General features: G+C 48.8%; 2 protein-coding genes and 1 pseudogene across 2 annotated transcripts; 1 reads left to right on the top strand and 2 right to left on the bottom strand.

Annotated features, from left to right (window-relative positions):
• Positions 1–5635: 5635 nt before the first annotated feature.
• Positions 5636–7281, bottom strand: LOC147982731 (UDP-glycosyltransferase 88F5 pseudogene; annotated as a pseudogene).
• Positions 7282–19562: 12281 nt separating this feature from the next.
• LOC147982730 (serine/arginine-rich splicing factor RS31-like) lies at positions 19563–23457 on the top strand. The gene is made up of 6 exons (XM_087542661.1): positions 19563–19709; positions 19813–19945; positions 21790–21902; positions 22066–22307; positions 22581–22823; positions 23169–23457. Exons 2-6 carry the CDS (start codon positions 19840–19842, stop codon positions 23224–23226), a joined length of 762 nt encoding a protein of 253 aa, XP_087398787.1. The 5' UTR covers positions 19563–19709; positions 19813–19839; the 3' UTR covers positions 23227–23457.
• A 479-nt stretch (positions 23458–23936) lies between these two features.
• On the bottom strand, positions 23937–27131 carry OTP84 (Tetratricopeptide repeat (TPR)-like superfamily protein). The gene has a single exon (XM_087542660.1). It carries the CDS (start codon positions 26766–26768, stop codon positions 24204–24206), a length of 2565 nt encoding a protein of 854 aa, XP_087398786.1. The 5' UTR covers positions 26769–27131; the 3' UTR covers positions 23937–24203.
• Positions 27132–27442: the final 311 nt, after the last annotated feature.

Below are 27442 nucleotides of genomic sequence, written 5' to 3'. Positions count from 1 at the left end.
CCTTAAGTGTGTAGACCCTACGGGTTCGGGAGACATGCAGACATGACCGAGATGACTCTCCGGTCAATAACCAACAGCGGGATCTGGATACCCATGTTGGCTCCCACATGTTCCACGATGATCTCATCGGATGAACCACGATGTCAAGGACTTAATCAATCCCGTATGCAATTCCCTTTGTCTATCGGTACGATACTTGCCCGAGATTCGATCGTCGGTATCCCGATACCTTGTTCAATCTCGTTACCGGCAAGTCTCTTTACTCGTTCCGTAACACATCATCCCGTGATCAACTCCTTGATCACATTGTGCACATTATGATGATGTCCTACCGAGTGGGCCCAGAGATACCTCTCCGTTTACACGGAGTGACAAATCCCAGTCTCGATTCGTGCCAACCCAACAGACACTTTTGGAGATACCTGTAGTGTACCTTTATAGACACCCAGTTACGTTGTGACGTTTGGCACACCCAAAGCACTCCTACGGTATCCGGGAGTTGCACAATCTCATGGTCTAAGGAAATGATACTTGACATTAGAAAAGCTTTAGCATACGAACTACACGATCTTTGAGCTAAGCTTAGGATTGGGTCTTGTCCATCACATCATTTTCCTAATGATGTGATCCCGTTATCAATGACATCCAATGTCCATGGTCAGGAAACCGTAACCATCTATTGATCAACGAGCTAGTCAACTAGAGGATTACTAGGGACATGGTGCTGTCTATGTATCCACACATGTATCTGAGTTTCCTATCAATACAATTCTAGCATGGATAATAAACGATTATCATGAACAAGGAAATATAATAATAACTATTTATTATTGCCTCTAGGGCATATTTCCAACACAAGATAGACTACACAAATGTCAAGAAAGTTCTTGATGATGTTCTCCCCGCCTATGCCAAATCTGGAGGCACCTTCACCAGGGCAGTTCGTAAGTACGGCAAGCACATGTTCTCACACAATACGAAGTTCTGCTGCGTCAAGCAGCCGCCTGGCGGTCAGAAGGATGCCTACTACGCCCTCCATCATATGCGGGCGATCGTAAGGGACCATCATCACCTTCTGCTACCAGATAATCTCAAAGATTGGGCCGCGAGCTTGTCAGCAATCCAGGACGCGGACCTCAGACAAGAATTCTTTCGCATCCAGTCGGAGTTTGCGGACATCATCCATCAAGATGTCCTTCATACCTCGGGGCAGTTCTTCCTCAGATATCAACCATCCAACAGTGAGATAGATGAAACTCTACAAATGCAGGGTGACAACGCCCGCGATTTCATGACCATCACGACAGACGGCGGCTTCATCCACGCTCCTGTCCGATGAGTCGAGTCGAAAGTAGTGATGTGTAGTTCTGAAACATTGATTGGCTCATGTTGTAATTAAACTTTAATGAATTCGTATGTCTCTTTGGTTTGGACAGTTGTTCAACTTAGATGTAATCGATGCTATTTATTAGTAGGACCATGAATCGTGCTATTAATGTCTTGCTTTTCTCTTCCGGTCCTTTTGTTGCATACTTACATATTGCTTATGTATTGTCTGTTGTTTGGCTTGTGCATAGAGATGCAGTCGTATGTCGTGTACAAGGGTAAGGTTCCCGGAGTCTACGACGACTGGGAGGAGTGTCGGAGACAGGTTCACCGTTTTAGCGCTAACAGTTACAAAGGGTACACCACTAGGGCGGAGGCCGAATCTAGATACGCCCGCTATCTAGCGGGAGAGAGGAGGGAGCATTGGAGGAACCGGATGAAGAACAGTTTGATCGCGATGATGCTCATCGTGATGACCACAGCTCTCTTCTATGTGATGGTAGTTTATATGATCGATATCGACTTGTAATGTGAAGACAAACTCGATACTCGCGGTCTTGAGACTTGTAATGTTTTATCTTTGTTCGGTCTTTTGAATTCGGAGACTAAAATGATGAATTGTATTCGGAGACTAATCTTCTATTGTATTCGATGAATCTGCTGTTGTTGTGTGCTGCTGTCTATATTCTGTCCAATAATATATTTTGTAACCTGTGCAAAAATCAGAGAAGTAAAAAAACCAAATATTCATACTAATGGCGCATCACCACAAGGTGCGCCATTAGTATGCCAAAGGATACTAATGGCGCATCAAGACAGAGTTCGCCATTAGTATGACAAAGCAGATGGTTACATATGGCCCCCCGGGAGGCAAACTAATGGCGCATGGTGTTACATACTAATGGCACACTTCCTGGTGCTCCATTAGCATACCAGATACTAATGGCGCACCAGTGGTGCGCCATTAGTAAAAAATTCTAGTGGCCTGATACTAATGGCGCACCGGTAGTGCGCCATTAGTAGGCAAAACCGGTGCGCCATTAGTAGGCCTTTTCCTAGTAGTGTGTGTGTGTGTGTTGAAGCCCTTGTACATGAAGTTGCTTCAAAACGTTTTTTTCTTTTTTATATAGATGATGATGATGATGATGGTGTGTGTGTGTGTTCGGGATTTTCTAGAACATTTTTTCTCGACTTGGTTGCAACTAGGTTTTGTTTTGTTGGAGGCGACTACACAGAGGAGGGGTGGGGGCATTTCCATGCCAACACAAGTCATGTAACTTTTAGTTAACTTGGTTGCAACTGGGTTTTGGTTTTGCCAGAGTGGGCGGCGGGGAGATGGGGGGCCAGTTGCATGTCCAACTGTAGTCATGCAACTACATGTCTTCCAACATGGTTGCAACTCGGGCTTTTTCTTTGTCGAGAGAGGCGACGGGGGAGAGAGAGGGCCAATTGCATTTCCAACTATAGTCATGCAACTGCATGTCTTCCAACATGGTTGCATACAGGGGCTTTTTGCTTTGTCTGTGGGGGCGAGGGAGAGGAGGGAGGGCCAGTTGCATGCCCAACTGTAGCCATGCAACTGCATGTCTTCCAAGATGGTTGCGACCGGGGGGGTTTGCTTTGTCAGTAGGGGCCACGGGAAGAGAAAAGGGGCGGCTAGTTGCATTTCCAACTGTAATAATGCAATTGCATGTCTTCTAACTTGGTCACAACTGGCCTTTGTTTTGTCGAAGTGGGCGGCGGGCAGACGGGGAGGGGGGCTAGTTGCATGTCCAACTATAGTCATGCTTGCATGCCTTTTTAACTTTGTTGGAACTCGGCCTTTTGCTTTGCCCGAGAGGGCGCCGGGGGAGAGAGTGAGGGCCAGTTGCATGCCCAACTATACCCATGCAACTTCATGTCTTCCAACATGGTTGCAATTGGGGCTTTTGCTTTGTCGGCAGAGCCAACGAGGAAAGAAAAGGGGGCCAGTTGCATTTCCAACTACAGTCATGCAACTGCATGTCTTCTAACTTTGGTTGCAAGTTGGGTTTGTTTTGTCGGAGTGGGCGACGGGGAGATGGATGGGCCAGTTGCATGTATAATTGTAGTCATGCAACTGCATGTCTTCCAACATGGTTGGAACCCGGGCTTTTTTGCTTTGACGGCGGGGGCGAAAGGGAGAGAGAAAGAGGGACAGTTGCATGTCCAACTGTAGTCATGCAATTGCATGCCTTCTAACATGGTTGCAACTGCATGGCTTCTAACCTGCTTGCAACTGGGCTTTTGTTTTGTCTGAGGGAACGTGAGGAGAGGGGCCAGTTGCATGTCTCACACTAGTCACACAACTGCATGTCTTTCCAACATAATTTCCAATTAGGGGCCTTTGTTTTGTCAAAGGGGGCGGTGGGAAGAGAGCAGGGCCAATTGCATGTTCAATTAAAGTCACGCAACTGCATGCCTTCCAAAATGGTTGCAACTAGGGCTTTATTTTGTCGGGGGCAAGGGCAAGGAGACGAGGTCAGTTGCATGTCTAATTGTAGTCACACAACTGCATGTCTTACAACATGTTTGCAACTATGGGGCTTTGTTTTGTCGGAGGGGAGGCGAGAAGAGAATGGGGCCAGTTGCATGTCCCACACTAGTCATGCAATTGCATGTCTTCTAACTTGGTTGCAACTGGGCTTTTCACTTTGTTGAAGGGACCGACGAGGAGGGGGCCAGTTGCATGTCCAACCATAGTGACGCAACTGCACGTCTTCTATCTTGGTTGCAATCGGGCTTTTGTTTTGTCGGAGGGACTGCGAGGAGAAAGGTCAGTTGCATGTCCCACACTAGTCATCCAACTACAAGTGTCGTCCCCCGACTGCAGCTACATGTCTTCCAACATGGTTGCAAGTAGGGCTTTCTTCTGTCGGAGGCGGTGGCGACGTGGTAGGAGCGGGGTAGATGCATGTTTGACTCTAGCCATGGAACTGCAAGCGTTACCCCCAACCCCAGCTACAATTGTCTACCTCAACTACAACTTCAACTCATTGGTGTTTTGTCCAGGGGAGGGGTAGCAGTTGCATGTCTACATTAGGAAAACAACTACAAGTATCGACCCAACTTCAACTACATGTATACTCCCTCCGTCCCAAAATAACTGTCTCAACTTTTAAACTAGCTCTAGTACAAAGTTGTACTAAGCTTGAGGCACTTATTTTGGGACGGAGGGAGTACAACGCAATTCCAACTTAGCGACTTTTTTATTAGAGGAGGGTACAGTAGGCTGCAACTGCAAGTGTCGCCTCTATCGCAGTTGCATGTCTACTAGTATTTCTATTTTTCTGCTTTTATTTCTACTATATTCTTGTTCGTCTTTTAGCTTTTGTAAATAGTAGTGTTTTTTCTTTCAAACGTGCCACCCAATTTTACGGCGCCCCATGTGCAACCACATGTGCTATAGTTTGCATGCAACTACAAGCGACACCCGCAGCCGGGCATAACTAGGGTGCGGGCGGGGCGGGGGCCTAGGAGCTTGGGTGTCACGGTATGTGAATTTATTTTCAATTTTTTATTTTTATTTTTGGTTTTGTAGCTTCTGTTTTTCTTTTCTATTTATTTTTTGCGTTTTGGATTTGTCTTATTGTTTCTTTTCTAAATCAGTGGTGTTTTGGATATTTATCTAAAAAATAATGCCACTCAATTTTCCGCACATGTGGCCCACACATTTTTTTCTTAATTTATTTTTCTTATTTGTTGTGTCAAAAATATGTGCCCAAAGAAATACAAACACACAACACTTTTTTTAGAACAACTACAATTTTTGTATGCATTATGTTTGTTTGAGACACACTACACTGCAAATCGGTTGGGAGAGATGACACACATCCATATATTTGACAGCCCAAATACAAACAAAGAAAGAAAACAAACCAATCTAAAAGAAAACAAGACAACAAAAAACAATAGGAGTCCCACGTACAAAGCAAGAAGAGAGAGAAAGCCCAACACGAGACAAGTAATTTGGGAGAATAAAACAAAGGACAAAAGCAGCCCACCTAAGAAGACAAGAAAAAAAAAGACAAAAAGGAAGCCACGTTAAACAAGCCCAAAGGAAAACTAACGAACGACCAGGAAATAGATCTGGGTATCAATAGGACGCTGACATCAGCCGAAGTCTAAGTCGACTGAGTCCTAGACAGATTCATAATTTTTTGCGTGTGGCTCACACCAAAATGTATTTCACCATGCAAATTTTGTGTATTTTTTGGACTTCTTCTGAAACTTAAATGTATCATTTTTGTTTGAAAATAATTTTGTTTATGTGTACTTTCTTCTCTATTCATAATCATAAGCATGGATCCTTCCATGCTAAATTATCTAGATTTCCGTAACAGTGGACTGATACAGATATTTGATGTTTGCATGTGACTGGCTTGACCTCAATTATTGAGGTTACACCTCATTGCTTTTCAGCCGAGCCGGCATGGTCTCCCGTCCATCCCTCCACCAGCTTGGTGAGCGTCACGTCCGACTCCCCGCCCTCGGCCAGCGCCTCCTTGGCCCTTGTCATGGCTGCCAGCGTGCGCTCCCGGAGCACCTTCCCGCCGTCGGACTCCATCAGCCACCGCACCTTCTTCTCCACCTCGCCGGCATCCACCACCTCCCCCTCGTGGTCGTACCCCTCCACCGCCGCGGCCAGCCCCAGCTCCTTCTCCAGGAACACCCGGTTCAGCCGCTGCTCCGCGTACAGCGGCCACGCCAGCATCGGCACGCCGGCCATCACCGCCTCCAGCACCGAGTTCCACCCGCAGTGCGTCACGAACCCGCCCACCGCGCCATGCGCCAGCACGTCCCGCTGCGGCGCCCACGTCTTCACCACCAGGCCTCTTTCTCCCGTCCGGTCCAGAAAACCTTCGGGGAGCAGCGCGCCGAGGTCCGGCTCCGGCGGCTCCTCGAACCTCTTGGCCGGGTCCTCGTTCGGCGGGCTGCGGACCACCCATAGAAATCTCAGGCCGCTCGCCTCCAGCCCGACGCCGATCTCCCTGATCTGCGCCGCGCTGAACACGCCCAGGCTGCCGAAGCAGAGGAACACCACGCTGCCCTCCGGCTGCGCGTCCAGCCACGACAGGCACTCTCCGCCGTGCTTCACGCCCACCTCCGCCGACTTTATCAGCGGCCCGATGCAGTGCACCGGCGCCGTCGGGAGGCCGGGCGGCGTGCACAGCCCGGCGCCGATCGCCTCGACGGCGCGCGGCTCCAATGAGCGGAACGTGTTGATGATGATGCCCTGCGAGCGGCAGAGGTCGGGCGACACCCGCAAGAAGCCCCGGTACGCCGAGTCGTCGCGGTCCTGGAGCGGCTTGATCGCGTGCGTGGCCGGGAACGGCGAGATCCCCGGCACGCGCACCAGCTCCTCGCCCATCTCCCGGAAACTAGCCGTGCTCTGCGCGTGCAGCACCGGCAGGTAGAGGAACGTGGCCAGGGCCTCGGCGCCGGACGTGAAGAAGCAGTAGCCCGGAATCTTGAGGTCGGCGGCGAGGTCGAGGGCGACGCTGCAGAAGAAGTCGACGACGAGGACGGCCGGGGGCTCGGCGAGGAGGAAGTCGCGGAGGTGCGGGTTGGAGAGGCGGGCGACCTCGTAGGTGACGGCCTCGGGGTGCGGGGAGGCGAGGGGCGGGAACTGGACGCGGGGCAGGCAGTGGAAGGAGATGGCCGGGTTGGCCGCGGTGACGCCGGCCAGGAAGGGCCCCCGGGCGCCGGTGTCGACGAAGGGCAGCTCCACGATGAGGATGGTGACGGCCAGCCCCCGCGCCGCGAAGAGCTTGCCCAGCTCGATCATGGACACCAGGTGGCCCATGCCCGGCGACGGGTACAGCACCACCCGCTTCATCGCGCCGACGAGACGGTACGCTTGTTCTGCTCTGGAGCTGGTGGTGGTGGAGCAGCTGGATGGAGATGGTGAGGGAGGAGGAGAGACCATTTTTATAAGCGGTGCGCTACCATCTGTGTGGGTGTGGCCATTAATCTGTGATGCAAGGGAGGCGATGTTGGTGGTGCGTGTGCGTGTCCAACAGGAGATCTGCCATGTCGCTATCTCCCTGCCACCTTTGCAATTTTCCATTTTAGGGGCCACGCCAATCTATCTACACCGTATAAAGACGGATGGATCGACGTGGACCATGTGTGGTCGCCATTGCACCATGTGCAACATCTATCTATCTAGCACCGACGGGGCAGAAAGAAATTGGCTACTCCCTCCAGACCGGATGTTTAATTTCACTAAAACGTGTGTAGTATTTTGAAATTATGATGAGAAAATGCATGCATTCGATGAGAAATTTGAAGTATATTTTTGTGTACCATACGAGACATGTTTACTTAGTCAAAAAGAAGACCTAAACCCGTGTATGATTGATAAACCCATATGGAGACAGTACCCAACATTTGATAATGTGAAAAACAGAAATTTCTTTTCGACAAGTTTGGCCTAGCATGTCTCAAAATCATGGTCAGCGGCAAATGTACGTAGTCCTACCGTTGTGTGTACAGCACATTGTGTTGAATGAGGCGAGGCATGTCGGTACGTTTGGTTGTTACGGACACATCCATCACAGTACGTTTGAACGTGGGAAAGGCGGAACATGGATGTGTTCCAGCGGGACTCTCAAATTGTCATCTCGCCCTTCACCTTTCACATCTCAACATCGCAGCCTTTAGCGAATATGCTGCATGAAACATCTCATGAGTATGATCCGAAATAGGGTCCCCACTCACTGTCAGATGGGACCAAAATTGTCACAAAATGCGCAAGTAAATAAACACGGGATAAGACTATGACAGTAGAGTTAAAGGGTCGGTCCGTTTATGTCCCAATCAAATGAGATTTCCTAATGTCTCAAACGATTCAAATCTCACTAGACCGAGATTTCTTTTCGACAAGTTTGGCCTAGCATGTCTCAATCATGGTTAGCGCAGATGTAGTCTTGCCGTTGTGTATGCATCACATTGTGTTGAATCAGGCGAGGCATGTTGGTACGTTTGGTTGCTGCGGACACATCCATCATGGTACGTTTGAACGTGAGAAAAGTGGAACATGGATGTGCTCAAGCGAGACTCTCAAATTGTCATCTTGCCCTTCACCTTTCACATCTCAACGTCGCAGCCTTTAGCGCTGCAAGAAACATCTCATGAGTATGATCCGAAGTAGGGTCCCCACTCACTGTCGGGTGGGACCAAAATTGTCACAAAATGCACAAGTAAATAAACGCGGGATAAGACTATGACACAAGAGTTAAAGGGTCGGTCCATTTATGTCCCAATCAAATGATATTTCCAAGTCTCAATCGATTCAAATCTCACTCAACTGAGGTTTTCTCAAATCCCCATTAATTTAAAAACCATGTCATACTCCCACATACTCCCTCCATTTCACAATGTAGTGCGCCCACGCTTTCCGAGATCTAAATTTGACCGTAAATTTAACCAACGAGACCGACTGCCATGTCGTGTCGCTGTCTCCCTCCCTAATCACCTCTGCAATTTTCCATTAAGGGCCACACAACTTTACACCATGCAAAGACGGACGGATCAACGTGGACCATGTGTGGTCGCCATTGCACCATGTGCAAGATCTATCTAGCACCAACGGGGCAGAAGAAATTGGCCACTCCATTCAGACCGGATGTTTAAAAATATGTTCAGAAAATGAGAAATTTGAAGTATATTTTTTTGAGGCATGTTTCGTTAGTCAAAAAGAAGACCTAAACCCGTGTATGATTGATAAACCCAGACGAAGATAGTACCCAACATTTGCCAATGTCAAAAATAGAAATTTCTTTTCGACAAGTTTGGCCTAGCATGTCTCAATCGTGGTTAGTGCAGATGTAGTCCTGCCGTTCTGTATGCAACACATTGTGTTGATACGAGACATGTCGGTACGTTTGGTTGTTGCGGATACTGCGGCCTAGGTGCGACGGAGTGAACATGGCAAAAGCGGAACATGGATGTGCCCAAGAGGGACTCTCAGATTGCCTTCTCGCCCTCCACCTTTCACATCTCAACGTTGCAGTATGTACTAGCGAATATGCTGCAAGAAACATCTCATGAGCATGATCCGAAGTAGGGGTCCCAATCACTCTCAGGTGAGACCAAAATCGTCACAAATAACCAAATGCAGGGATAAGACTCCTACACAAGAGTTAAAAGGGTTCGTTTATGTCCCAATCAACTAAGATTTCCCGAAGTCCCAATTGTTTCCTCCAGTCGACTAAGATATTCTCAAATCGATTCAAATCTCAGTAGACTGAGATTTTCTCAAAACTCCATCAAATCAGATCTTTGTCAATTTAAAAACCATGTTATACTTCCTCATACTATATCACAACATACACATACAAACGATCGCATGACACCAACCCTCATTAGACGATTCCCGCTCCTTGCCTTATTTGATGGTTCAGTAGAGTAACACACTCAAAGGGACGGCCCAGTGCAAAAAAAAAAAAACTTCATTCATTCAAAAAACAAATCAGTGTCCCCATCCTTAAGAAATCGGCAGAGCCCCTGCTTGTTCTTTAAAAAAAAAATACTCCCTCTGATCCATATTACTTGTCTTAGTTAGTGTTCGAAGATAAGTAATATGGATTGGAGGAAGTAGTATTATGCATATGTCGCATTGGAGACAGGGTCCTTGTCAAGAAATGCACATAATATTACACTATGACCTCTAGATGATAGCCAAGATCTTGTCGAGTAAGTGTAAGAGCAAAAGTTTTAAGGAGAAAAAGAGGGGGTACGTATGCAGACGGGTAGTTGTTTGGACGTGAACCAATGACAGCATGCATGATAGCGCATGACTGCCACACTAGACAGTTATAGTGGTGAAAAATGAGGGGAGCATGAGGCGGCACATGAGGATGAGAACGATGCTTTAGCCACCGGCCCGACAACGAACGAGTTAATTAACAACTTTAGTTGTCATGTCAATTATGTCCACTATTATTTGTTAGGAACGAGTACTATGCTATGGGCTGTGACGCTTTGCTAGAATCAGGCGCACTGGTCTATATATCATACTCGAGAACCAGTTTAATATTATTTTTAGAAACGTAGTACAAACGTAGATGATGACATAGAAATTAAGTAGAAGAAGTAAGTAAAAATACATGAACTTAACGTGATGGTAGGAGATTTCGGTTTGTGTGGCCGGCAGGATTCGGCATGTCGCTGTTGAATGGTGATTTCTGCCTGTTCCACCGGCGAATGATTGAATCTCAATTTGGTTGTGTTGCAACTATACCTGGTCATCCGTCGGGCCAGGCCTAACAAAGCCCGAGGAAAGAAAAACCTAGGCCCGAACCCAGCCCGGCTCGGCCATCAGGCCTAGTTTTCAGACCCAAGATTGGCCCGTCAGTGAAAAAGCCCGTCGGGCCTCTTCCCTACAACGCAAAAAAGCCAACCCAGGCCCTGCCCGACATGTCCTCCGGGCTCAAAACTCAGGCCCAGGCCCGGCCCATGGGCAAGACCGGGCCGGGCCGGGTATCCCATGGCCAGGCATAGGTGCAACATCTACAGTGAAAACCAGCATGGAAAGGAGGTTTTAATAAGGGGTGGATGAAGAAATTACTGTCATATGCTGGAAAGGAGGTTTTAATCAAGGCAATGGCCCAAGCTATACCGGTATATTCTATGTCGTGTTTCAGGCTTCCTAGATGCATTTGTGGAAGTATCACATCTCTGATTAGACAGTTATGGTGGGGAAGCAAGAGAGGGAAGAGAAAACCATGCTGGGTATCATGGGATGTATGCACTAAACCAAAGTATTTGGGAGGACTTGGCTTTCGAGATATTGATCTTTTTAATCTCGCATTACTGGCAAGACAAGCATGGCGCATAATACAGTCTCCGTTCACTTTAAGTGCTAGAATATTGCAAGCTAAGTATTTCCCCTCTACGCCCTTCCTTGAAGCTGAGCTAGGAGGCCGGCCATCGCAGATATGGAGGTCTATTTTGGAGGGTAGAGGAGCCCTAGAATAAGGTTTGATTCGGAGAATTGGTACGGGAGAGGATACCAGAATCTGGGACCAGAACTGGCTCCCCCGCTCAGGCCTCATGAGACCAATGGCGAGTCTGGTGACTAATAGACCAGAGCGCGTTGCTAAATTAATTGACCCAAGTTCGGCAAAGTGGATGGAAGACAAGATACGGGCGGTCTTTTTCTGCCTGTGGATGCTAATATAATACTCAAAATCCTGCCGTGTACCAGAAGAGTTGACGATTTTTGGGCATGGGGAGAAGATGAAAGGGGAGTTTTTTCAGTAAGGCCAGTATATAAATTTATGCTGAAAATGAAATTGCAAGGGGAAGCATTACTGCAGCCGGTAGGCGGACACTCAAATGAGGCAGAAGAGGAACCATCTTGGACTTCCCTGTGGCACATTATGGTCCCATCGAAAATCAAGGCATTTCTATGGAGGCTTTGTCATGAAACAATCCCAACAGCGGGGGTGTTACATCACCGAAATATGTCAACTACGAGCGTGTGTGCTTTTTGTTCTGCGCAAGATGACTGGAAGCATGCACTAATAGACTGCGTGATGGCTAGAAGTGTTTGGTCACTTTGCTCAGAGGAAACAGTGGAGACAATGCTTGATAATCTGTCCCTTGATGCAAAAAACTGGATCTTCACTATGCACCACTCACTGCCACAGGTGGAATTTACACGGATGGTGGTGACCCTATAGGCAGTTTGGTGAGCTAGAAGGAGAGCTATACACAAAGAGATTTTTGATAGTCCGTTTTCTACTAACTCTTTCATAACCTGTTACTTGAGGGATTTGGAGATGTTAGACAAAGGAGTTAGGGGAGGACCGAAGCGAGCCAACCTCAGGCAATCTGCGTGGTTAGCCCCTGCCCGAGGGCCATGCAAAGATGAATGTGGACGCGGCATTGTCCATGCAAGGGGAGTGTGGTGCAGCGGGAGTGGTGTGCCGAGACCGCAATGGAAGATTCTTGGGTGCTTCGGCTCTAAAACGACAGATGGGCACATAGACATCTTCTGCATTTGTTTTTCCAAATTTTATTGAGAAGAAAATAAATAGAAATAAATAAATACATAGAGAAATGGCGCAAGTAACGTATTATTATACATTCTTTACTTACCTCAAAACCTGTTAAAAGGCTAGTACAAGCTTCTGTCAGTCCGCTCTTGGCGGACTGAACCTTCTGGACCACCGCACTCATAATGGTGCGGTGCCCCTCGTCGATGGAGGCACCTTGGAGCGCCTCCAACAGATTGTCCGACACCTCCGGTTGGACGGAGGTCACCGGCACGGTGGGTTGCTCCTCTTGGAAGGAGGTCCCCCGCCGGACTCTGGAACCTTTGAAGGTTCCGGAGCGGTGTCCGGCCTAGGGCCAGACTTGGATCCCTGGGGGGTTTCATCCCCTTTACTCATGGAGTCCGGGAGGTCGCCTCGCGGCGCCTCCAGGACCACTTCCTCCCGGATTGGAACCTGTTGGGACAACACTTCGGTGTCGTCCGTAGGGCGGGGGGAGGAAGCCGTCAGAAGCGAGTTCACCTCCAACGAGTCTAGTGAGCCGCTCGACGACGCGTCGAGCCGGTCTTTGGGGGGCTGCATAAACATATTCGACATAAGGGAAAGCTGTGCAATAAACGAATACTATGAATTACTCTGGTATCCGGATACTTACGATTTGGCCAGGGGCTTGGCCCTGGGCTCCCACTCCTCTCCGCCTTCGTCGGCGTCGGTGGAGTAGTCCGGAGGAGGGGTTTTTCCCTTCTTGGACCCTTCGGCCTCCCCAGTTGGGGCGGCCTTCCTTTTCTTCCCTTCCCCCGCTGGAGGGGGAGAGGTCCCTTCTTCTTCCTCCTCGTCTTCACGGGAGGAATGCGCCTCGGAACTGTCGGATGATGGATCCGACACCTCCTGGCGCCGGGCACTCTTTCGAGTCCCCGCGACCTATTTTGCGGCCTTCTTCTCCGGCACCACATAGGGTGCCGGAACCAGCAGCTTCGTCAGGTGAGCGTCCGCTGGGCCTTCGGGCAAAGGAGCCGGACAGTTGATCTGTCTAGATGTCACCTGCCAATCCTGTCAAAGGTAAGGGAGTTTAGATCCCGCATGGAGTCAAACTATGAAAAACCGATACCCTGTAAAAGGAAAAAACAGCTTACCGCGAGAGCATGACGCTGCGCACTGAATCCGCGATCCTCGGTAGCGGATGCGGGAGCCTCGGCGCCCTTGAAAAGCACCTTCCAGGCATCTCCGTACATCGTGTCGAAGAGCCTGCTTAGAGTTTGGTGCCGCGCCGGATCGAACTCCCACAGGTTGAAAGCCCGTTGTTGACATGGGAGGATCAAGCGGATGAGCATAACCTAGACTACGTTGACAAGTTTGAGCTTCTTGTTCACCAGGGTTTGGACGCATGTTTGGAGTCCGGTCAGCTCTCCCTTCTTACCCCACGATAGGCCCGTCTCTTTCCAGGACGTGAGCCGTGTTGGGGGTCCGGACCGGAACTCGGGGGCTGCGGCCCACTTAGGGTCGCGCGGCTCGGTGATGTAAAACCATCCCGATTGCCACCCCTTCAGGGTCTCCACAAAGGAGCCCTCGAGCCATAGGACGTTGGCCATCTTGCCCACCATGGCGCCTCCGCACTCCGCCTGGTTGCCGCGCACCACCTTCGGCTTGACGTTGAAAGTCTTGAGCCATAGGCCAAAATGGGGGCGGATGCGGAGGAAGGCTTCGCACACGACGATAAACGCCGAGATGTTGAGGACAAAATTCGGGGCCTGATCATGGAAATCCAGGCCGTAGTAGAATATGAGCCCCCGGACAAATGGATGGAGAGGGAAACCCAGTCCGCGGAGGAAATGGGGGAGGAACACCACCCTCTCATGGGGCCTAGGTGTGGGGATGAGCTGCCCCTCTTCGGGAAGCCGGTGCGCAATGTCGTTAGACAAGTATCCGGCCTTCCTTAGTTTTTTTATGTGCCCCTCCGTAACGGAGGAGGCCATCCACTTGCCTCCCGCTCCGGACATAGCTGGAGAAGGTTGAGATGGGGAGTGCGGACTTGGGCGTTGGAGCTTGAGTACGCGAGAATGGATAGGCAAAGGAGGAAGAAGGCGTAGGTGAAAAGGTGGATCCTTATCCCCTTATATAGGTGGACGCAACTGCGTGTCCCCACCATCCTGGTAAAACTCGCTTATATCCCAAGCGCCGTAATCAATGGTGCGGTTGGATTACCCACGCCCGTATTGATGAGAATCCCGGAATAAGGGGACACGATCTCTGCTTTAACAAGACGTGCCAAGAAAACCGCCTCGCATGACGCGCCGAGGTGGAATAATGAAACGACTCGGATAAAGGCTTGGCCGTGGTGTGTTGCGCTACGAAATACGTCAGCAGATTAGATTTGTGTAAATATTATTCTCTCTGTGGCAATATGTGGAAACTTATTTTGCAGAGTCGGACACTATCTTTGTGTTCAAATCTTCTATGAAGTACTTGGAGGAGGAACCCGCCTTGCAATGCTGAAGACAATCTGCGCGCCGGACTCGTCGTCATTGAAGCCTGGTTCAGGGGCTACTGAGGGAGTCCTGGATTAGGGGGTGTCCGGATGGCCGGACTATACCTTCAGCCGGACTCCTGGACTATGAAGATACAAGATTGAAGACTCTGTCCCGTGTCCGGAAGGGACTTTCCTTGGCGTGGAAGGCAAGCTTGGCGATACGGATATGAAGATCTCCTACCATTGTAACTGACTCTATGTAACCCTAACCCTATCCGGTGTCTATATAAACCGGAGGGTTTTAGTCCATAGGACAACATACACATCAACAATCATACCATAGGCTAGCTTCTAGGATTTAGCCTCTTCGACCTCGTGGTAGATCTACTCTTGTACTACCCATATCATCAATATTAATCAAGCAGCTGTAGGATCGAAAGTATGTCTAGAGGGGGGGGGTGATTAGACTACTTGACCAAATAAAAACTTAACCTTTTCCCAATTTTAGTTCTTGGCAGATTTTAGCTATTGTAGGACAAGTCAAGCAATCATCACACAATTCAAGCAAGCATGCAAAGAGTATGCTGGCAGCGGAAAGTAAAGCATGCAACTTGCAAGAATGTAAAGGGAAGGGTTTGGAGAATTCAAACGCAATTGGAGATACGGATGTTTTTCCCGTGGTTCGGATAGGTGGTGCTATCCTACATCCACATTGATGGAGACTTCAACCCACGAAGGGTAACGGTCGCGCGAGTCCACGGAGGGCTCCACCCACGAAGGGTCCACGAAGTAGCAACCTTGTCTATCCCACCATGGCCATCGCCCACGAAGGACTTGCCTCACTAGCGGTAGATCTTCACGAAGTAGGCGATCTCCTTGCCCTTACAAACTCCTTGGTTCAACTCCACAATCTTGTCGGAGGCTCCCAAGTGACACCTAGCCAATCTAGGAGACACCACTCTCCAAGAAGTAACAAATGGTGTGTTGATGATGAACTCCTTGCTCTTGTGCTTCAAATGATAGTCTCCCCAACACTCAACTCTCTCTCATAGGATTTGGATTTTGTGGAAAGAAGATTTGAGTGGAAAGCAACTTGGGGAAGGCTAGAGATCAAGATTCATATGGTAGGAATGGAATATCTTGGTCTCAACACATGAGTAGGTGGTTCTCTCTCAGAACATATGAGTTGGAATTGTGTATGTGTTCTGATGGCTCTCTCCATGAATGAAGAGGAGGTGGAGGGGTATATATAGCCTCCACACAAAATCCAACCGTTACACACAGTTTTCCAATCTCGGTGGGACTGAATCAACAAACTCGGTCAGACCGAAAAGGTAAACCTAGTGACCGTTAGAGATTTTCGGTGGGACTGACATGCAACTCGGTAGGACCGATATGGTTAGGGTTTGGGCATAACGTAATCTCGGTGAGACCGATTCGCTCTTTCGGTGAGACCGAAAAGTTACGAAAGGGAAACGGAGAGTTTGCAATCCCATCTCGGTGAGACCGAGATCCCTATCGGTAGAACCGAATTGCTAGGGTTTGGCAGTGGCTTATGACAAGTGAAACTCGGTGGCGCCGGATAGAAAGAATCGGTAGGACCGAGTTTGGCTTAGGGTTTAGGTCATATGTGGATATGGGAAAGTAGTTGAGGGTTGTGGAGCATATCACTAAGCACATGAAGCAAGAGGCTCATTAAGCAACACCTCATCCCTCCTTGATAGTATTGGCTTTTCCTAAAGACTCAATGTGATCTTGGATCACTAAAATATAAAATGAAGAGTCTTGAGCTTTTGAGCTTGAGCCAATCCTTTGTCCTTAGCATTTTGAGGGTTCCACTTTCACATCCATGCCATGTCAATCATTGAGCTTTCCTGAAATAGTCATCTTGGAATAGCATTAGCTCAATGAGCTATATGTTGTTATGAATTACCAAAACCACCTAGGGATAGTTGCACTTTCAGCAGCACGTAGGGTTTTTACCTCCATCGAGAGGGCCCGAACCTGGATAACACTTCGTGTCCCTTGCCTCCTGTTACCATCCGGCCTAGACGCACAGTTAGGGACCCCCTACCTGAGATCCGTCGGTTTTGACACCGACAGTGATCCTGAATCATCGTCTCATGCTCCGTGTTTCTTATTATCTCGACGTTATGACGAGGCTGTAGTAAATATAACGCAAGAAACAGTGTTGGTGTCCTTTTGAATTCATTTGTTCATTAAGCAAAACAAAATTAGTATTGTGAACCAATGGCATCATGCATGATTTATTTTTCTATAAAAACATCATGCATGATAGCTATACTGGACACTGGTAATGGTGAAAACAATGTGAGGAGAGTGAGGTTGGCAAATGGCGATTATTACTATCATTAGCCGCCGGCCGGACAGCGAATGGTGGAAAGTTAACAGCTTTTATTGGCAATCCATGTCCATGGTTAGCTCGACTGTTGTTTCTTCGTACAAAGTAATACACCATGTCCAATATTCGCGCAATATGGGTCCTTAACACGCTGATTAAGCTAGTCATATTATGGCGAACTTTGGAAGGTCTCAAGCACGAACTGCAGTGTGGCTTAGATCGGGTCCAAAGAAAATGATTAATATTGTGCGTCGTGATTGTAACACCTGATTTTGAGTAATACAAGAATTATTCGCAAAAAAAGCCAATATTCTGAAACCACAAAATGGGAATAACCAGAGACGTAGGTGATAGAAACACCAACACTGAAGAAATCTAACGGCCATCCACAACCAATAAAGCCCGGTTAAGCAACCACTTAATAAACAGTCTAAAAACCCACAGCTACCTAACTTCACTTCACCTATAAACTCCACTCCACCAGTATCTACAATACCAAAAAGGTTTTTGAGACATAAGGGCATATCCAACACTATCAAGACGCGTCCAAGGACATGATACGAGAACCAGTTATCCAACCCTATACCTCAAATGACCTTGCACCAAATAACAATGATCTTCCACCGCCATGTAAAAAAATAGCATTTAAATACAACCAGATATCCATCATCACCCGCAATGGTCTTCTGCCAACTAAGACTAGCATTCCACATGGACTAGCAATGGCTCCCGCCATGGCCATTTGGCAAGAGAACACCTTCTGCCAAATGCATGGACATTTTTAAACATGCCACTAGCTTCCGCCAAATTAATTACCTAGCTAGCAGCAGCCTTCCACCATTCGGACGGAGAGAGGGTTCATGGTGGTTTTTGATTGGCCAGAAGGATGTTCGGACTCCCACAAAGTGCTCCTAGTTTGCGGCAAAACGAACACCCGGACTGGTCCACGTAAAAATATGAGATATTGTTGGATGGCTTGCGGCATCCGATCGAGTCGGCCTGGACGATTTGCGGGAGGTTTGAGGGTCCACGTTGGAGATGGCCTAAAGTAGCTTCAGATCTGGATCTACATAAAGTTGCTATACATTTTTGCTATTTTCCTTTTATCTTCTTTTCCCTTCTTTCACCTTTAAATCATGTGGGAGGAGGAAGAACATGTTGCAGTTGTTGGATTTAACATGATATATTTTTACATACATGTGATTGCATAATAATAGTTCCATTTTTTACACTAGAGTTTGTACCATTAAGACATTAAAGGGTATCTTATATAGGATAATTATCAAGGAAAACAAAAAGCTATTGCAATGGATGGATAACTGGACATAGAACGGCAAATAAAAAATTATTTTGAAAATCATACTAGTCTTCTTCTTTCTCTGGCTGTATGTTGCCTGTCAGAGACAAGGAATTGCACTGAAGTAGGTGACACATTATTCTATATTCTGTACTAAGTAGTTGATCTCCACTAATATGTTCATCTCATCATGCAACTATGCCATATCAACATGCAACCATGCATGAAAAAAGCCCACCTCTTCTTTTAATGGAATAACAGTAGGAGCCTCTCCTACTGTTGTAATCATTCGAAAAACAAGCCCACCTCATTGCGCAAACATGCATGCAGAAGCTTAAATAATATAATTATATCATGCTACTTATATTTAATAATATTTAGAATTATAAAATAATTATACATACTTTGATTTTTAGCGCTTATATTATAAATTCAAATATTCATGGTCATATAACCAAATGTCATTTGAATATATTACAGTGATACCCGCATCAAGGCGTGGTATCTAGTTAAAAAAGATCTTATGGCCCGCCACAACCAATGAATTCTAATTAAGCAACCACTTAATAAATTTTCAAAAAAAAGCTGCTTACCAATTAATTAAATTGTTTATAGAACATTACTACACATCACAAAGTGACAGTACTTGCAATTTTCCATCCATTTGCGAGGGTTTATCGGCGCGGAGGAGCTTAGAGGGATGGTCATGGCACGACGGCTCAAGTAGGGGTAGGCGGATGCGGTACCACCAACCACGGGTAACGGCAGCAGACGATCATGCTGGCCAGGTCTATGGAGGAGTAAGATGATTTACACGAGGGGGGAGGAAGAAGATGCTGCAGCCGCTGGATTGAACATCTTTTGTAAATATATTGTAGGGTTCGTACTATTTTACTCAACTTTTAGAGACTTTATCTTGTACTATTTACATTTTTAGTATTCATTATTATTAGGGATTGCACTATTTTACCTTAGTTTTTTAGTATGTTTTACTTTTTACATCATAGAGAAGGGCTGGGAAACAGCGAGAGGCCAGCCCAAGCCCAACCACGGGCCGTGCGAAAAGCCCAACGCCGCAGGAGCCTCGTTCGTCCCCAACCCAACCCAACCATCCAAGACCCAACCCGCACAAGACAAGGGAAGGAGCACAGCACACGCCACCACCGCAGCTCGAAGCCGGAGAAGAACCCTAGACCTAGCCGCCGACCTCCTCCCCTCTCCGGCGACGCGACGCAGGTACTGCTCACCCCTAGGGTTTCCATCACCTCCTCCCCGCCCCCTCTCTGCCGCCCTCCCAGGCGGCGATTTTGACCCCTCGCTCTCCTCTTTGCGCGCGCAGGCAGGGTCTCGGGTCGCGCCGGCGAGGATGAGGCCCGTGTTCGTGGGGAACCTGGACTACGACACCCGCCACTCGGAGCTCGACCGCCTCTTCTACCGCTACGGCAGGATCGAGCGCATCGACATGAAGTCAGGTCCGCCCCCCACCATCCCCCCTCCCGGCCCTCCGCCGTCAGATCTCCCTCCCGTCGCCCGTCGCGACGCCCGTCCGCGTCTCCTGTGTTCACCCGGGCCCTCCTGCTAATTTTTTGTGGCTACAACAAAGGTGGAAGGACGAATTTAACCTGTAATTAGTTCTCTAAAATTGATTATTAGAATTTTTTTTATCATCAGTGCATGTTTATCGGCACCTCGCACAAAGCGTAATTTCTACACATGACCTGAAATCTGAATATTAGTGGTGCTAATATGTGATGCAATAATTTTGGCTATTTTGCTTGGCTAATCTCTGTTAGTTATGCTTCCGTAAAATTTATATATGGGGTGGGACACTTATGTGAAGCTGTATAAGGACTTGATTTCATGATTGCCACCCCTGTTTTGATGCCTATGCGCATTACCGGTGTTTCGTGGCCGGTCGGGTGCTTACCTGCCCCACCAGTGCTCATCACCTGGGGCCGATCTGTTCATATGCTAAGTTTCCTGGGTACAGAGTTGGAAGAACGAATTTAACTCTACTTGTAATTTTTTGTCTCACTAGAGCATGCAATTAGCTTAGGGGCAGTTTTAACATGGTCCCTTTTACCTCTTTCCACATGAGATGTAAGAGTATATAATATATATGAGCCGTTGATTTCATTAAGTAGTCGGTCTGATTAGCTCTTACCTTCTTACCTGCCATGTGAAAAAAGGAGGTAAGAGGGACAATGCTAAAACTTGCCTTTATTCTAAATTGATTAAAGAAGAACCCTGGAGATAATTTGTTTGCTTAAGGTTTTGACTTGTGCATGTTTCTTTTCACCTTACACCTGGCATAATTTCTTGAGATGATCTGAAATCTGGATGTTGGTTGTATTAACCTGTGATGCAATCATCATGGTAGTTTTGCTTCACTAATCTCTGTTACCTATGCTTCTGTAAAATTTGTGGTGTTGTCTTAACATATATATGGTGGTCCGTGAATTTCTTTAATGTTTTTTGGCACCTTACACAAAGCATAACCTGTACAGAGGATCTGAGTATCAGTTTTATTAATCTATGATGCAACAGTTGGGGTGTTAAACTCTGTTAACTATGCTTCTGTACAATTTATGGTGTGGAACACCTATCTGAACTTATATGGTGGTCCATGTTCTGTAAGAAAAAGTAGTTGCAAGCAATGTATGCATAGCTGGCAGCAACGATGTTTAAATGTTTACTCTGACGCAGGAACTACCGAGGCAAACATACATAGCTCCCCCCGGGGCTCCTCAACTCACCCTCCATTCACTCCTGACTCATCCGGCCATCACTCCCTGCACTTGGCCATCCATTTTCCTGATGCACTGTAATATGTTACCACTGCCAAGCATGTTTTGCCGGGACTGACATCAATCATCACGCGATTCGTGCCATGCCATCAGTTCCATCATGCCATACCATGCCACGACTAGAAGTATCCTCTCAGGCATCAACTTGATAACTTGCTATGTGTGCTGTCTCAGTAAGCAATGTCTGTGAGGCTCTTGGTCTGTAGAATGGTGAAGCATGTTCAGTGCCTCCAGTCATACCTTCTTACTTTGGAACTTTTGGATATAAGTTGTACAACACCATGCCTAGCCTCATCATGAATGGAATCTACCAGTAAGCTCATTAGCGCTGTTGATACCATCAGATCTGTGCAGGTGCAGTATTTTTCTGTTTCTGTTAGGTTTGAATTTGACTGAATTTGTTTCATGTATTTTACTTACTTGTCCAATAAAAAAATATGGTTGGTGAACAATGACTCGCACAATATCTAGTTTCATATGGTTCTTACTTGTGGATTTACCTTTTTTAGGGTTTGCTTTTGTCTACTTTGAGGATGAGCGTGATGGTGATGATGCCATACGGGCTCTGGATGGTTATCCCTTTGGCCCTGGGAGACGCAGACTTTCAGTGGAGTGGTCCCGGGTAATTTCTCTTGCTGGTCTTGCAACTCCACTAAACCTTAACACAAAGAAAGTCATAAAACTGTGTTCTGTCATATGCTGACTACCGTCTGATTTAGGTGGTATTTGAAATAATATTGGCTTCAGTTCATTTTGTAATTCTTTTCCGGTGATTCATGTAACAGGGCGACCATGGAACCAGACGTGATGACCGTGATGGCTACAGTAAACCACCGGTGAATACCAAGCCTACTAAGACACTGTTTGTCATTAACTTTGACCCGATCAACACAAGAGTCAGTGATCTTGAAAGGCATTTTGGTCATTTTGGGAGGATTTCAAATGTTCGGATAAGGAAGAACTTTGCTTTCGTGCAATTTGAAACACAGGAAGAAGCCACAAAAGCCCTAGATGCTACTCATTTGACGTAAGCGCCAGTTTCACCTGTTTTTGAGTTTATATAGTGAGCATATTCTGACTGCAGTTGGCATCATGCTGGTAGTTAGTACCACTTTCACCTGTTTTTCCACAGAAGTTCAGTTTTTTAGCAGAATCTGACTGCAGCTGGCATGTTGGTAGTTGGTACCAGTTCCACCTGTTTTTCTACAAAACTTTAGTTACTGCTAAATGTATTGCATGCTGTTTCATAAGCTTATGTGGTATAAAATTATGCCTGATTAATTCTCATTCCCCTCTGCAGGAAGTTACTGGACAGAGTGATTTCTGTTGAGTATGCCTTCAGGGATGATAGTGAACCAGGTGACAAGTATGACAGGCCAAGTAGAGGGGGTGGCTATGGAAGGCAGGATGACAGTTCATATCGCCGTTCTGTTAGCCCAATGTACCGAAGGTCACGACCTAGTCCTGACTATGGCCGTCCAGCAAGTCCTCAGTATGGTGCATATGGCAGGAGCAGGAGTCCTGTTCGTGATCGCTATCGAAGGTAATGCACTTACATTGTTTTTGTTTGATCTTCATATGGTTGCACTTCTTAGTCCTGCTGGCAGATACTTTCATTAGGATCTACCATTTGAATTAGCCAAACCACTTTAGTCTGATTAGTTATTGTGTTCTATTTTCTTTTTTATCTGCCTCCTATATTGTTATGGTTCACTTCTGAATTCAGTGATTAGTCCCTATATTTGATCCCATCTTACAATAATGTTGCAGAAATCTTCTTATAAGCATTGAGTATTCAGTTCTTTTTGTGAGGAAGATTATCCAGTCCTTCATTTGTTAACATCATCTGTTTCCTGTCGTTTGATGAAATCTTTATGTAAAATCACAGCCGATCTCCTGTCCAGCGCTCAAGATCCCCAGCTCCCAACAGAAGAGGTTATGACTGATGGATAGTTATCTCGGTTTATGGTAGCGAGGCGGTTTCCATATGCTGTTCTAGCTCTAGCATTAGTAAACAAGAACCCTTCTGTACCCGTACCGAATCTTATCGTCTAGCTGACACCGTGTTATAAGAAGTTGGACCTGTCCTTTGACAACTGCTTTGTCGTCTGTGTGTTATAAGAAGTTAGACCTGCACTTTGACACCTGCTTTGTGCCTAAATCGCGACGTTTTCATACTTCTTTGTGTCTATTTATGTCTGGATTTTGTGTGATATTTTCCTAGAAGTTTCTGGCCACCTCATTTCAAGCCTGCTTGGATATACAATACGTTTGAATGAGTTTGCAAGAATTTCATAACCAAAGACAGTTTCATTCACATTGATGACCTATTATGGAATTCCCAAGAATATTATACTACCAATTATTAACTACTCCCTCGGTCATGGTGTAGTGTAAAAAAACTTGAAAGTACCCTTTTGAGCTTGAGCTCAAAGGAGCTCGGATCATGAGCAGTAAAAGACAAAAAAAAAATCTGATTGTTTTGGTAAACTTTGACAAATGTTTGAAATGCTCGTAAATTTTCATTATGAGATAACATTTGTGGAAGCGTTAGCAAAAAAAAAAAATCAGTACTCCAAAATGCTTTTGGAAGTAGCATTTTCGGAGCATTGATTTTGTTTTTGTTGGCATGCCTTCCACGAATGTGTTCTCATGATGAAATCTGCAAGCAATTAAAAATTTGTTGAAGTTTACCACAAAAAAGATTCAGAATTTTTTCCAATTTTACTGCCGAGCTCATTTGAGCTCCAGCTCAGATACTACGCATCCCCCCAAACTGTCTTACATTTTGAGACAAGGGAGTATTTCACTTCATAAGTAATCCAGATACTTGCTGATATTGTGAGCAAGGAACATTTCCTGTGATTTTGTCAAAGTGGATGCTGTTTCTATGGTGTGAAACAATTTTTGGCGTTGCTGTGTTCTACCAGTAGTCCCCACATGAGCAGGAGCCGTCCCGGAAATGGTGGAACCTCCTGACATCCCTGAGCACAATCTCCCGCCCAACCATCTTCGACATGAACTTGGCCGCCTCATGGCAGTCGTTGCACACCCTCAGGTTCTTGGCCACCCTGATGGCGGCCCCGGCCGGCGCCCGCAGCAGCCCGAAGGCGATGGCCAGCTTCTCGCTGTGGTACCGGAGCATGCCCGCCTTCTCGGCCTCGCCGACGTCGTGGAGCACGCACGACGTGTCCGGCGAGTACCCCTCGCGCCGCATCCGCTCCCAGAGCGCGTCCATGTGCGCGTGCACCTCCGCGCTCGCCGGGTGCGCCGACTCGCCCGCCATGAACCGGTGGATCGCGCCGTCGACCTCGATCCAGCTGCACCCGGGCTCCTTGGCCACGCCCTGCCGCCGCATCCTCGCCCGCACCGCCACCGACTTCTCCCACATCCCGGCGGCGGAGTAGATGTTGCAGAGGAGCACGTAGTGGCTGGCTTCGTCGGGCTCCAGCTCGAAGAGCCGCTCGGCAGCGATCTCGCCGAGCTCCACGTTCCGGTGCAGCCGGCAGCCGCCTAGCAGGCTGCTCCATGCTGACACTTGGTGCTCGCCGGGCTCCATGGAGGTGATGATGTTGTACGCCTCGTCGAGCCTCCCCGCCCGGCCGAGCACGTCGACGACGCAGGCGTGGAGGTCCGGCGTCGGCTTCACGCCGTGGTCCCTCTCCATGCCGCGGAACAGCTCCAGCCCGCGGTCGACCAGCCCGGAGTGGCTGCAGGCGGCCAGGGCGGCGATGAAGGTGACCTCGTTGGGCGTCGCCTCGCCGCCCGCCGCCATCTGGTCGAAGAGCGCCACCGCGTCGCCGCCGAGCCCGTGCATCCCGTAGGCCATGATGAGGACGTTCCAGGTGATGACGTTCCGCCTGGGCAGCCGGTCGAACACCGCCCTCGACGCCGCCAGGCAGCCGCACTTGGCGTACATGTCCACCAGCGCGCTGCCCACGGCGATGTCCGACTCCAGCGCGTGCCTCACCGCGTACCCGTGGATCTCCTTCCCCCTCGCCGGCGCCGCCAGCGCCGCGCACCCCGGCAGCAGCGTCATCAGCGTGATGTTGTTCGGCATGCACCTCTCATCTTCCGTGGATGACGATGATGATGGCAGCTGCATCTCCGTGACGAGCTGGAACGCCTCGGCGACGTGACCCTGCACGACGCAGCCGGTGATGAGGGTGTTCCAGGACACGATGTCGCGGGGGTCGATCATGGCGAAGATCCGGCGCGCCACGTCCATCTCGCCGAGGCGCGCGTACATGTCCATGAGCGCGTTCTGCACGAACCGGTTGCCCGCCATGCCGCGCTTCACCACGTACCCGTGCATGGCCTCCTTGCCGGCGAGCCCCTCGGAGCGCGCGCACGCCGGGAGCACGCCGGACATGGTGGTCTCGCTCGGCGCGCACCCGGCCTCCGCCTCCATCCGCGCGAAGAGCTGGAGCGCCTCCGCGTCCATGCCGGCCTGCGCGTAGCCGCAGATCATGGCGTTCCACATGCCCAGCTGCCGGCCCGGCTCCGGCACCATGTCGAACACCCTCCGCGCGTTGCCCACCCGCTCGTTGCCGGCGTACATGTCCACCAGCGCGCTCGCCACGAACGAGTTGGCGGCGAGGTCGCCATCCTTGAGGACGACGGCGTGGATCTCCCGGCCGAGGGCGAGCATCTCCAGCTGCGAGCAAGCCGGGAGCGCGCTCGCGAACGTCACGCCGTCCGGCCGCACGCCGAGGGCCACCATGTCGTAGAGCACCTCCACGGCCTCGGCGCACCGGCCGCCCTGCACGAGCAGGCTGATCATGGTGTTCCACGTCACGACGTCGCCGCCGCCGGGGGAGAACGCGGCCGCCGTGGTGCGGAAGAGCGACTGCGCGTCGTCGACGAGGCCGAGGCGCGCGTACATGGAGAGCAGCGCGTTGAAGGGGAAGCGCTCGCGGCCCTCGTCGAGGAAGCCGTGCTTGAGCGCGAAGGCGTGGGCCTCGCGGCCGAGGCGGCGGTCGTCGTCGCCGGCGAGGTGGGAGCAGGCGAGGAGCACGCTGACGAGGGTGAAGGAGCTGACGTCGTGGCGGGCCTCGGCGAGCATGCCGCGGAGGGCGTCGAGCGCGCGCTCCCACTGCCGGAACAGGCAGAGCGCGGAGATGAGCGAGTTGTAGGACACGGCGTCGCGGAGCTCCGGCGGCGTGGCGGCGAAGAGCGTGAGGGCCGCGTCGAGGTCGCCGCAGCGCGCGTAGGCGGTGAGGAGCGCGTTGCCGACGGCGGGGGTGGGCCGGTGGATGAGCGCGCGGCGGAGGGCGGCCGCGTGGAGCGCGCGCGCGGCCCGGCCGTCCCGGAGCGCGGCCGCGGACTTGATGGCCGGCGGGAGCGCGAAGTGGTCGAGCTGGGCGGAGGAGGCCGAGAGGGAGGAGAGCGCTCGGAGGGCGGCGGCGTGGTTCCCCGCGGCGGTGAGGGAGCGGATGGTGGCGGAGGTGGGCGGCGGGGCCGCCGGTGGGGCGACAGTGGCGGCCATGGAGTGAGCTCAGCTGGCTGGCTGAGCGGCGAGGAGGCCTGTAGGATAAGCCAGCCTGATTTTTTCTTTTAAAAATGTCTGCCAGTGGGACAGGAATTTTTGGGAGATGAGATGGTTCCACATGCACCAATTATGAATAGAAAATTTGAAAAAAATACTAGAAAAAAAACTAAAAAAATCTAAATCTTTTTTAGTATACATAGTCGACCATTCTACTTGAATATGAAGTTTCACAAGGAAATGACACCCATGACATTCTAGGCGAAGAAGAAAAATATATATGCTATATTCGAAAGCACTATTTGAAGGAATAGTAAGGTCTGACTGTATTTTCTTCACTATAAAATACCCTGCTGTCATTCCTTCAGGAAATTTCTTACGTGTGTAGGATGGTCGACCAAGTTTGACATCCAGAAAATTTAGATAATTTTTGATTTTTCCAGTATTTTTTTGAATTTACTATTCTTGTTGGTGCACATGGAACCATGTTCACCTGTGTATTTTCGCAGTGTTGCTACTTGAAACTCTAGAAGGAAATATTCTACTCTCTCTGTTCACAAATACAAAATGTTTTGGATAGTTCAATATGTTCTGCATACAGACTCAAATGAATGAACAAACATGCTAAAACATATACTCCAGCGTTTAGATCACAGCTGGAGGGAGTACATCCG

The sequence above is a fragment of the Triticum urartu genome, chromosome 2A, assembly GCF_056163025.1.
Source record: "Triticum urartu cultivar PI428250 chromosome 2A, HENAU_Tu73, whole genome shotgun sequence".
In the NCBI taxonomy this organism is placed as follows: domain Eukaryota; kingdom Viridiplantae; phylum Streptophyta; class Magnoliopsida; order Poales; family Poaceae; genus Triticum; species Triticum urartu.
This window is presented reverse-complemented; position numbering and strand designations above follow the sequence as displayed.